Consider the following 13,301-nt stretch of genomic DNA (forward strand, 5'->3'; position numbering starts at 1 on the left):
CGACTTATCTCTGCTCTCAGCTGTCATTCCCCAGAGATCTCTTCTTTCAACTCATGATAATTTCTTCCCTGCTGTTTTCTGTTTGGCCCCTTTCTGGAAATCCTGTTAATTGAAGAAGTTTCCTCCTACATTGCGCCCCTAACTTTCTTATGTTCTGTTTTCCTTTTCTCTCCCTCGCTCTCTTTTTTTTTTTTTTGTCTTTTACTTTCTGAGATTTCCCAGCTTTATCTTCCAACCCTTTTTACTGTATTTCTTTTTGTTATATATTTTTAATATCCAGGAGCTTGTTTTCATTGATAGCATTTTTGTATCATGACAGTCTTTTTATTTCTTAGATATATTCTTTCTTTCTTTGAAGCCCTCTTTTGTTCTTTGCATTTTCTCCATTTCCTCAGATCTTTTTTCTGTTTGTTTTGGTCTTTGTCTTTCATGGGACAGCAGTGTTTCTCAAGCCTGGATTAGAATCATCTGGTTATGTTAAATACAGAATTATAAATACTAATGCCTAGGTCCCATCTGAGGCTGATTAAGTCAAAAGTTGTACTTAAATATCTGGAGTCCTTGACTGATCATTTGTATTAACGTGAGTTAGTAAGTTGTTGGTTATCTCTTTAGGGCTTACCAGCTGATGTGTTTCATAGTTGGTGTCCAAATGGGACTGGCTGTTTTTGAGGGGGCCCCTAAGTGTGAGTATTCGTAGGTTTTTTTACTTGAATTTGGTCAGTTTTCCCCAAAGAGCAATCTTTCTATCCCTTGTAAGGGAGGCCAGTGTCAGTGACCAGAAGTGAGTGGCAGTAAACGTGGCAGCAGTGTTTGGGACTCTAGAGAGATCTCATCTTTCAGGGTATGGACTTTTATTTTACTTTCCTCTTTTCATTTGGGCACCTCACCTCTTCCTTGGGCTGTGCGTGGTGACCAGGAGCCTGTTTCAGCCTCTCCAGAGAGCAAACTTCGCTCTTCCTCCCAGGGTGAGGGGAAGAGTCATGGCCTGGCTAAAACCACAGTTAGCTGCCTCATATTTCTTTGTTTTCTATCCTCCAGAGAGTTATCAACATATCTTACTTTGGCAGCCTTTCCTCTTGTTTTATTATTCAGATTTTCCTCTTTTTTGGGCCTTTATGAATGTTTTTCCCATTATTTCATTATCATCAGTTCTTTAAAGGCTACAATTAATACTTTGTGGAAGAAAATACCACGTCTTATAACGTAGTAAATGGTTAATAAATGTTCAGCTTTCTGTAAAAATGGTTGCCATTTGTGTATCTTCTAATAATAACATGGATAGAACACAAACAAAAATCCCAAAGTATTGTGTTGCTCTTTTATTAGCAAGAAGGAAGACAATTTGACTAAGTGATTCTTAATCTGAAATAACATGTTCAAGAATTTCCAAGAAATTCTGAAAGGAGCAATGAGAGGAGACTTGTCCAGTCAGTGAAATAAAACAATGTGGTACTGTCCTCAGAGAAGATCATTGAAAAAAAAAATAAGTTCCAACACAGACACACACATATTTGCAGTACATTAAAGTGGCATTTCAAATGAATGAGAAAAGAACTGGATAATTACAATAGCTAGTTTTAAGACAACTGACTGAACACCTGGAAAAACAAACTTAGATCTTTACTTTTTATCTTACTCTAAAATAAATTCCAAATGTATTAATTAACTCTCCCTGCATTTTTTTTTTTTTTTTAGGAAGATTGGCCCTGCGCGGATGTCTCTTGCCAGTCTTCCTCTTTTTTTTTCCTTCCCCAAAGCCCCAGTGCATAGATGTATATCCTAGTTGCAAGTCGTTCTAATTCCTGGATGTGGGATGCTGCCACAGCATGGCTTGATGAGCAGTTTGTAGGTCCGCATCTAGGATCTGAACCAGTGAACCCCAGGCTGCTGAAGTGAAGTGCATCAACTTAACCACTTGGCCACGGGGCCTGCCCCCAAACGTATTAACTTTTAAATTAAAGATTACTAAAAGAAGATATTGATTACTTGTATAATCTTGAGTAGGGGGAGCCATGTAATTAACCATGGCATCAAAGGTGAAAACTATTGAGGAAAAGATTGATAGGTTTGACTATTTACAATAAAAATTTCTATACTGTAAGAGAAAAAAGTTATTAAAATATTCAAATGACACATTGGGAAAATACACTCATATGACAAAGGAAATTAATATCTTGATCAAGCCATAGAAGGCTACGTATCCTAATAGAAGAATGGACAAAGAATTTGAACAAGCATTTCACCAGATAATTGCAAATGTTTTTATATACTTACTGGTAATGTCAGTGCTACTGATAATCAACAAAGTACAAATTTAAAAAAATTTAGGAAATAATTTCTTGGTCTTCCCTTTCTTAAATTATTTTCACTGTTGGCAAGTCAGTGGGGAAATGGGCACCTTGTACCTGAGTGTTTTGTTTCTGTAGGGCAATTTGACAGTGTGTGTCAAAAGCCTTAATGTTTCTTCTCACTCAGTAATCCTACTTTTAGGAATTTAGTCTAAGAAAATATTAGGAAATTTGCTATGAGTAGTTTATACAAGGATGTCATAAATGTACAAGCTTATTCATAACAAAGCATTTTATAAAATATTTGAAAAAAGCCAAATGCTAATAGTATGTCATATACATTGTGTAATATACCATACAACTAAAAAAAAACTATGTATATATATTTATTACTGTGGAGAGATATGTATAATATGTATTAAATGAAAAAAGCTGATTATAAAATGGTATGTATAATTTTATAAAAATTATAAAATCATATATACTATAATCACCTTTATATGAAACATTTGTGTATGTTCACATGCATAGAATAAATCTAAAAGGCAGCAAATACTATGAATAGCTAACTTTTATTGAGCACTTATTAGGTCTCAGATACAATGCTAAGGCTTTACATGTAGTACTTCATTTAATGGACCCACCTACTTTTTGGTGATAGGATTATAAGAGTTTGAGTTTTTTTCCTTTTTGCTTATGTGTACTTTCTAACTTTTCATAATGATGATGCATAATCCTCTGTGAGAAGAATTTCTTACTTAAACTTTTCAGTTATAACTCATTATTGAGTCATTTGGGAATGCTTTCATGGTCCTATAAGAGCAATTAAAGATCGAAAACCTCGCAATAAGTCTTGTCGCAGCATGATCTCGGACGGGCAGCTCTGTCTCTTGGATTTTATGTTTTCACCTATAGACCAGAACAGTTAAATATTTAGGACCTTTGTAAAAGGAGCTTTATATAAACAATAGTTACTGAATTACTGTAATATTGAATTAGACGTTTTAATAAACTTTCTCCATATTATGCATGCCATCTGGAATATGATGAAGACCATTTGGATATTTGTGCTGCTTTTTTCAAATCAGTCCTAGGGAATTGGTGTTCAAAATTCACAGAACAAGTGAATGTGTAATTATGGTCAGATGAAGTTAAAACTTGATTTAAAGTATTATCTAAGAGATCTTAGTAAGACTTCTTCAAAAGCTGCGTCATCATCCTCGTTTTTTGTTTTTGTTTTGTGGATACCAAATCTCAAAATTAAATGCATTCTCTTCCCCGTTTTAGGTCAGTTGGTGGTATGTACTTTATGCTCCTGTGTCATGAAAACGAAGCAGATTTGGCTCTTTTCAGCTCACATGCTTCCTCTGCTAGCACGACTCTGCCTTGTTCCTCTGGAGACAATTGTTATCATCAACAAATTTGCCATGATTTTTACTGGATTGGAAGTTCTCTATTTTCTTGGGTCTAATCTCTTAGTACCTTATAATCTTGCGAAGTCTGCATATAGAGAATTGGTTCAGGTAAGACTGACAGTCACACACAGGCAGATAAGATTCTATGTAAATTTAAGGCTATTAGAGACTATGTAGTTCACTTTCATTTCACAGTCATGGTCATCGTAACATTCTGTTTGACAGTTTCAAAATAGCAACTATTTTCACCCCAGTTAGGAGCATCTGAGATTTACTATTATGAAGTTCTGTTGAGAGGCAGTGAAGTGAAGTGCTTCTCTGGAAGCAGACTGTCTGGGTTTTTGCTCTGGCGCTGCTGTTCACCAGCCACGTAACCTGGGGATAGTCACTTAAGTTCGCTCATCTGTAACATGGAGCTACTGACAGTGGTACTTAGCTCAGAGGGTTGCTGTGAGACTTAAATGAGTTCACTGCCAGGCAGACGATGTTCAGTATGTGTTAACTGTTATAACGAAGACAAAAATAATACAGAATTGAATACCTAGAGATCTAGTCCTGATTGTTCTCCTGATTATAGTCCTGCTGTGACTAGTTTTTTCCCTGTGTTTGCCTAATTTATTTAAATTGACGAGTTAAATAGTCTGGGCTATAATATGATGAATTTTGTTTAGGTATAGTACTTGAGCTGATTTTGACGACATAACATACTTCTGTCTTCCTACTTTTTTCAGCCTTTGCTCTAAAACAGATTATTCCCAGGCGCAAATAATAGATATTCAGGTGGTAAATATTTCTACTTGATGTAATTGATAAGTTTCAGTATATAAGATTAGATCTTAAAACTGGCATTGGTGTAAAAAGAGAATGTTAAAATGGGCATTCTCCTTACATCTTGACTGTGTCCGTGACCTTAAGGTACAGGAAGCGTTCAGATTGGCCAAGCTGGTGGTACCAAGTGAAGTGTTATTTGCTGCTGTTGTGGCCCCAGGGGTAGATTTCCCAGAAAAATTTCCCTAAGCTCTTGGCCTTAGCCTGTTTCTACCTCCTTTCTTCATCTTACATAACAATTAACTTGGGCGATTTTCCTGAAAGTAGGTCTTCCAAAGAAGAGGAAGTTATTTTCACGCTGTAAATGAAGAGCTTCTTCATGAGGAAGGGTTGTAGTTGTCTTCAGAGTAAGAATGACAAATTTAAGATATGTATTTCTTTGAATTCAGTCTTCTGAAGCTGTCCCAATTTGTAAGAAACAGTAGATATTCAGTAAATATTAATTGGATACTGTTTATTTAGTCACCATGAAGACAGAGCCTCCATTTTTCCATGTCTTGTTTACCCTCTTGGTTGCCATAGATTCATGCATCACTAGGTATTGTAGTTGAAAATAAGTTGTAGGTTATGAAATTCATGACCTGGAAAGAACTGGGTAGGCAAGAAGTAGAAACTCATGCTTTTAGTGATCATCGTCTTGAATGGAAAGGATCAAGAGTACTCTCTCTCTCTCAGTGATCAGCTTTGCTGCTAATAATAATTTTGCAACTAGTTGGGCAGTTTCCTTTTTCTTTCAATATTTTCTAATCAGGGAAAAATAGAGGTTAATCTTCACTAGATTTTAGCAAAAGCATTGATTTACAGATGAAAACATTTAAATTTAGAATAACCTGCATGTCAGGATATTTTAACTTAATACTTAAAGATTTTTATCTACCTAGAGATAGATATTAATTAGAAACCAGTACAACTTGCAAGTCAATGTATTTTAATTTAAGATTTTTATAGTTTATTGAAACTTGCTGGTATCACATTGAGAGTTTCAGCAAAACCAGTTGGCTGCTCAAGTTAGAATTTGTAGCCTGCTTGGCAGAGCTCTGTTGTGTTACCAGGGTCTGGTCCCTAGCTTAGTAACTCCAGAAACTTAGTTATGTTTATCCTTTCAGGCTGAATCAGATAATGAGAATTGATTCTCCTGATCAGTCTCGTAAGAGATTGTTTTATAAACTAGAAAGCTAATTTTACTGACTTACAGTTGATTAATAAGCTTTTTTTAGGTGTTACCTTTTTTGCTGGTGTTAATGCACTTGGCAAGCCAAATCAGTTGAGAAATGTTGCTTGTTAAACACACAGTAGGAGCAAGGGGAATTGATTTGCCTGGGTGACAAGACTTGCTAACCATCTTTGCTCCACAGTGAACTTCTCCAGTGATTATACTGTCTTCCAGCAAACTATTTCTCATCTGTGACATTCTTGAATAAACCCTGCAAAATTCTTTCTTTTCTATTTCCCCTTTTCCTCGTCCCTCAAGCAGTGTTGCATCATTCATGCTAGTCCTGATCATTTTGATTAGATATGAGTAAGTTTACCAAGTCTCTTCAAGCTGCCTTTGACTAGTTTTACTCTGAATGTGACTTTCTTTTGACCTTATCTGTGAACTATATTAGGGCAGTATTCTGTTGCCATGTAATGGGTATATGTCAAGTATTAATAATAATTCACAATCAGTAGATTTTAAAAAAACATGCTATTTGCTAACTGTATAGAGCTAACTTTAAAGGAATTTAGCTGAAACACTTGCAATAAAAGAAAATCTGTTTAATTTTTCTCTTTTAGTACTTTGGATTAAATTCTTTTGTGCTTAAAAGTGTGTGTTGAAATGATACAAGATGTTATTATCTTATTTTGTTATTCAGGTAGTGGAGGTATATGGCCTTCTAGCCTTGGGAATGTCCCTGTGGAATCAACTGGTCGTCCCTGTACTTTTCATGGTTTTCTGGCTCGTCTTGTTTGCTCTCCAGATTTACTCCTATTTCAGTACTCGAGATCAGCCTGCATCACGGGAGAGGCTTCTTTTCCTTTTCCTGACAAGGTAAATAATAAGAGCATATAATACTATATATAACCTTAGGAAGAGAAAACTTTGATCTGGGGTAGAAAGTTTTGCAGATTAACTTTTATCAGTCGTATTATATTAATATTGCTAATTAAATATATTGATATTTAATTAAGCTAGGATTTTCATTCAGTGGATGCCTATGTCTGGCAATGCAGGGAGGTGCTGAATAATAATGGTGGTGTATTTGGCTGCAGTATGGACCAAAGTGCAGCAAATGAGTTGTGGAAAGATATATAGCAAATTGTAAAAATATTTTTTCAGTTTCAAGTTAAGTTATTGAGTCAATAAAAGAAAAATGTTACAAAAAGTAACTATCATTCATTGAGTATTTAGTATGTGCCAGCCACACTACTAAACACTTTTCCTCCTACTTAATGTTTACAGCAGCCCTCAGGATAGGTGCCTTTACTGTCAGTACCATTTTATAGCTGAGGAGACCGCCCCATGAGTGACTCGCCCTGTGATGCTGCTTACACGCAGACCCTGAGTTCAGGCCCTGTTCCTTACCTATACACTTTCACTGGACCCTGGTGTTTGTAATGTTTTGCTTCATTATTGAGATAAAGTCAAATAATTGGTGAAATATCATAGTACTTTACTATTTAACTCAAAGGAATTCTAAGACTTGTTTTTTTTAAGGTTTTGTTTTTTTAAAGAAAATCTTTCAAGTCATTAGAGTCTTTTTTTCTGCTTTGCTTTTTCTACTTCACTGCTGTGAGCTTATGCTAGATCCGCAGTTGTCATTTTTCCACTCTGAGTTTGAATCTCAAGCCCTCAGAATCTGGTGCGTAGGTATACGTCTTTGTTCCCTGGCTCTTTGTCACTTTGAAAAGCAAGAATGAACCTCCATCGTCCTGGAAAGTAGATAGAGGCAGATACCAGTTTTGAGCTTAGTTAATAGTGCCATTGTTTCTCAGCCGTCGAGATGGTGGAGCACTGTGCACCACATGGCGCAGGGAATGAGATGGTTAAGACCAATTGTTGTCCTTAAGGGTATGGCGTTTGTTAAGATTGAAAACGTACTAAATTAAATATCAATAAAAATGTCATGGGGCAATACCTGTTTTGACAAATAAGTAGAATAAACTTATTGGTGAGTCAGATTTTGTAGTTTTTGAAAATAAGACTTTTACTTGGTAAATAGCTTTTATAAACATGCAATAAATTGATATCAAATACATTTTAATGGCTAATTCATTATTAATTGTTTCACTCCTATTTGTTTTTATATAAATATTATGGAGGTTTTATGCAGAATATTAAAATGTTCCATAAGTAACTTCATTGAAAGAGAGAGAGAGAGAGACAGTCCTGTGGTTAGGATAATAACCTAGGATAATAACCTTAGTGTGGAGCTGGGATTGGTCATGTTTTAAACCAGATTGTTATCCACTGTAAAGCACACTAAAATGAATTATAGCATAATGTAGTAAGCTTAACAAATTAGTGAAGCTGTGAATGAATTTGGACTTACTTAGAGAGTAAGAAAATAATATGTGAGATTTTAGATGAGGTTTCGGTATCTTAAAGTAATTTAAGGACTCTCTGTTCCTTTCTTATACATAAGATAGATTGTCCCCTCTCAGAATAAGAATATTTTAATTTGGTTTTTAATAGAGAAGTCCCCGTACAATTCTTTTCTTAATTTATGTCTCTGTAAGTGTTGTTCTTTGTCCTTCTAGAGCTGTTGTGCGCCAGGTTATATTTGTGTGCTGCCTTGACCAAGAACAACTTATTTACAAAAAAGAATTGCAAGTTTACCAGATACCCTGACTGAACAAACCAACAAAAAAAGCACACACAAATAAACTGAAAAACAAAAAGATTTTTTTGCAGCCGAAAAATAGAAACTAAAATCAATAAAATGTATCATTGAAGGGAGAGGGGAAGAAAAATTTTATAAATTTCCCAAGCTCGCTCACTTTCCCAAAGCTAGGTTGAAACCTTTTGTTTTCTTTAGTATGTTCTCTTTTGAAAAATAGCACCACATACTTTTCTAAAGTGAGAGGGAAAGAATGTGCTCCTCTTGAAAATGTAGTTGAATGTTTGGGTGTAAAAGATTTCTCTCTATATGGAGACAGGAATAGAGAAATAGTGTAGACCTCCAGTAAAATTTTCAGACTTTTCCAGTGAGGATGAAGTAAAATTTTTAGTACTATTTTCAGCCATGGTTCTCATATTTTTTAATTACTTGATGTTGTGTTTAAACATATTATGTAATAATTTTGCTGAGAAAAATGTCAGTCACTTCAGAAATTATATTTGTATAAAATTATTTATTTTAGCTGTCAACCACCATGACTGGTAGATATTTTGGCTCGTAAGGGATATTTTTTCTCATCGTAATGTCCATTGGTGTACGTAAAATTAGATGTTTTCACATAAAAACTCCCTTGTAAGCAGTCGTGTGGGAAGGATGACTGGAGCAGGAGCAGGAGCTGCATAGTAGAGGGCGGGTGTTGATTTGCCTGAATGGATGCCTCATCCAAACGAATGAAATTCTTCCCTGAGATTCTAAAACTTAAGGTGTACAGTGGTTTGAACATTTTTTGGATGCTATATAAATGTTAAATCCAAATTATTAGTACATAATATTACATATATTTGCAAAATACTTGTAAGTTAGTATCTACGATGGTCAATTAAAGTATTGAATGTATTTCCATAAAATATGAAAGTCTTTCTAGGCTGTAGTGTCAGGTCTTCCAGTTCTTCTAATAAGTAGTATTCATAGCAAACTTGTTTGTTAAAAATTGATCCTAAAAGTATTTTCGAATAGTCTTGGGCTGTAATCTTGGACATGCTTTTGAAATGGCCCAGGAAAAAAATGCATTTAGCTAAACCTAAACTAAATTAAATTAAATTCTAAAGCACCATTAGTGTGGAAGATACTGTGTGGTGAGCGAGGTCGAGGGCTGCAGAGTCAGGTGGGCCCTGCCCCGTAGCTGTCGGGTCAGACGAGGAGTTTGGACAAGTAACCACATTAGCGGTACGGTCTGACAAATTTGAACAGCCAGCATTTTTCAGAAGAAATAATGGGCAACTATACAAGTTTCTGTTAAATGTCATTGTGTTAATTATATGTTTCTTAAGGTTTGAACAAGATTTAAGCCCTTAGAGTTTTATTGCCTTTGAAGGAGATGATAGGTATATAAAAATAAGGCTTTGTTTCAGGTAGGGTGCTATGGACTGAATATTTGCCAGAGAGAGAAGAATGTAGGTTAGGATAATAAGAAGGGGTTTAAATTATTAACGGAATGGTTAGATGATTTCATCTCAAATTTTGGTTTGGGGTGTATTAGTTAATGAGGATCAGATCACGCTTGGTGGTTATTTAAAGGCTTAAGAAGTTTTTATTCCCAATGGAACGTTTTTATGTGTCAGCGTTTCCCCCTTTTTTCTAGTATTGCTGAGTGCTGCAGTACGCCTTACTCCCTTTTGGGTTTGGTCTTCACGGTTTCTTTTGTTGCCTTGGGCGTCCTGACACTCTGCAAGTTCTACTTGCAGGGTTATCGAGCTTTCATGAATGATCCTGCCATGAATCGGTAAGTTCTTTACAATGAATATCTCTAGAAATTTAAATCTTGTATTTAACTTAAAGAAGTAATGATTAATTTTTTTTCTTGATGAATATTAGAAGAAATGGAATTTTGAGGAGGCTTTTTTGGAATGAGTGCAACATTTGGATTAAAATGCTATGAAAAATAACTAAATTCTCACGTATTAGAGATATATTTTTGTTGTATATACCTAACAATGCATATAAGTCACTCTCCTAGATTTGTTTAAGATATTCTTGGTAGTTTCCTTTTTCCCATTTCAAGTTTTAGTGTAGCCCTGTTAGAATCTGATTTCTACATTTGATACTTTACTAAAAATTTTTACATGGGGCCGGCCTGGTGACCGAGTGGTTAAGTTTTGCCCGCTCTGCTTTGGCGGCCCAGGGTTTCTCCAGTTCAGATCCTGGGTGCGGACCTAGCACCACTCATCAGAGCCAGAAGGACCTAAAACTAGAATGTATAATTATGTATGGGGGGTTTTGGGGAGGAACAAAAAAAGAAATTGGCAAACAGATGGTAGCTCAGGGCCAATCTTTAAAAAAAAAATTTTGTTATTTTTCAACATAATTTTGATGCTGATTGAAGTTTCAAAGGACACATTAATGAGAATGCAGAAGAGTCACTCTAGTTGTTATTAAGTCACTAAGATCAGATATTGTGAAACTCTGTAACTGTTTCTAGAACTTGTCATGATTTCTGTTATCTTAATATAGGAGTTTAATGGTTTCATTTATATAAGTTTATAAAACCTCTTAAAGTTTTTAAATCTTTATGGAATATTTCAGAATTAGTAGATGGTGTGTACTTTGGAAATTGGGGGAAAGTTTTTTGTGTGTGTGTATCAGGGTTTTTTTTGAAAGAAAAGAAAAAAACCTATGCACTACAATCTTCCTGCCAGTCCCAACTAACACTTTTATAATGGGAAAAAAGGAGGGAGGATAAGAAAGAAAAATAATTCATGTATAAGTTCACAAAGTTCATACCATTCAAAAAGTACAAAACAGAAAGTGACAACTTCCTCCCCTACTTCCTATTTCTTCTCCCCAAAGGTACAGCTATAGATGGTTATTTTAAAATTTCTTGTAGGGAAAAGTGCATATATATATATTCTTTTTGGTTCATTTCCATGTACTGTATACACTGTTCTGCACTTTATTTTTTCACTAAATATGTTTTAGATAGTTTTTGTTTTGTTTTGCTTTTTATGTCAGCACATACAAATACATCATTCTCTTTGATGAAGGGATAGTATTTCAAAATATAGATGTATCTCTTTTATGTTGTTTTGCTATTTAAAAATAATTTTGCTGTGAGTAACTTTGTACTTGTCTCTCTTTCTTTTAAATGCTTAATTAGGAAAATTCAAACCAACACAGTTGAGAGAACAATAAAATGAATCACCCTCATGTACCTGTCACCCCCTCCAGTAACATGACCAGCCTCATGTCGTGTATGCCCTTATCAACTCCACCCACCCTTCCCCCTCCTCCATAACCCTGGCTGCATTTGTTTGGAGCAAATCCCAGATATAATATCATTTTCACCATAAATATTTCAGCCTATAAATCTTTTGAAAAAACATAACAGTAGAATGTTCATTCCTAAGAGAAGAAGAATTCCTTGACATCAGTTGCTGTTCAGATTTCCCTAATTATCTAAATTTTTTTAAACATTTTTTTGTTCAACTCAAGATCCAAATAAGGCCCATATTGCAATTAGTTTACATGTGTCTTAAGTCTCTTTTAATATTTAGGTCCCTGCTATCTCTATATTTTATCCCTTTTATTTTACTTGTTGAAGACACCAGATTGTTTGTCCTACTTAGTTCTTCAGACTCTGGATTTTGCTGATTGTATCTTCATGATGTCACATAACACGTTCCATTGTTCACTATATTTTCTCATATCTGTATATCTTAACTTTTGTAGTACATGCATAGGGTAAATTATTACCAGTAAGATTGCGTTGAAGGGTATGTCCATTTTAAATTTATTAACAGATTTTTCTCCAGAAAGGTTTCATCTGGTTATATCTCAACTTGGTCTGACCATTTTTTTCTCACATTCTTTGTCAGTACTTGGGTCATCACACTTTGAAATATTTGCTAATTTGTGATTTTGAAAGTTATACCTATCCTTTGCTCATTTCGCATTTATAAAAGTTCTTTATAAATTGAGTCCGTAGGATAAAAGGTCTTAGAACTTTGTATATATTTTGCATATGGAGATTGAATTTCAAAGAAATATTTGTATTTACGTCTTCTGGTTCTTATGCTTAAAGAAACCTTTCCTACTCCAAGATTATGAAGACGTTTACCTGTGACTTTTATATTTTATAATCAGGATATAGCTCATGATGATATAAGGATATAGTTCAGGATATAGCAGTGATAAATTCAGTAGATATCTGAGAATGGGTAGAGGTATCTGGCTCATTAGCAACAAGTTAGAACACTTTTATTTATCTTAGAAGTTGCTTTTTTTCTCCTCGTTCTGTGCTAAAATAATAGCTGTTATGTTTTGCACATGTAGTGATATATTATGACTGTATTACACTGATGTTAAAAGTTAATATTCTGATCAGGTTTTTTTTTTTATCTTCAGTCAGAATAGGTTACAAATATGTAACAACAGTCTAAACTTTTGGATTATTTTCTCTCAAAATTATGTAAGATTGTAATTATTGTTTGTTTCTCTGAAAATGTGTGTTTTTTCAGGGGCATGACAGAAGGAGTCACGCTCTTAATCCTGGCAGTGCAGACGGGTCTGATAGAGCTGCAGGTGGTCCACCGGGCCTTCCTGCTCAGCATTATCCTCTTCATCGTCGTGGCGTCCATCCTGCAGTCTATGTTAGAGATTGCAGATCCTATTGTTTTGGCGCTGGGAGCATCTAGAGACAAGTGAGAAACTTCCTGAAAGAAATTTTTGTAATCTTCTTTACATGAGTTTGTTATCTGAAGATTTAGAAATGGATGAATAATTGGTATTAGGTTAAGTTAACAAGTTTACATTTTTGTTTTTTCTATATGTTTAGTGTTTCGTTTTTTTCTCTCAAGATTCTTGCAGTTAAAAAGTCACATCAAAGGCTGTGTGGTTACAAATCAACTTTTTCTATTTTGGAGAAATTTAATACTTTTTGTATTTTTCCA

At 34.8% G+C, this 13,301-nt stretch overlaps 1 protein-coding gene across 2 annotated transcripts in view; it reads left to right on the forward strand.

Moving 5' to 3' along the window:
- Nucleotides 1-13,301, forward strand: part of RNF145 (ring finger protein 145) — a 51,349-nt gene that overhangs the window by 26,146 nt on the left and 11,902 nt on the right. For both annotated transcript variants that reach the window (XM_046666608.1, XM_046666607.1), the window contains exons 5-8: nucleotides 3,579-3,814; nucleotides 6,391-6,566; nucleotides 9,998-10,138; nucleotides 12,870-13,052. In XM_046666608.1, the coding sequence (XP_046522564.1) occupies nucleotides 3,579-3,814; nucleotides 6,391-6,566; nucleotides 9,998-10,138; nucleotides 12,870-13,052 (736 nt within the window). The remainder of the gene's footprint in view (nucleotides 1-3,578; nucleotides 3,815-6,390; nucleotides 6,567-9,997; nucleotides 10,139-12,869; nucleotides 13,053-13,301) is intronic.

Source organism: Equus quagga, chromosome 7, assembly GCF_021613505.1.
Source record: "Equus quagga isolate Etosha38 chromosome 7, UCLA_HA_Equagga_1.0, whole genome shotgun sequence".
Taxonomy (NCBI): domain Eukaryota; kingdom Metazoa; phylum Chordata; class Mammalia; order Perissodactyla; family Equidae; genus Equus; species Equus quagga.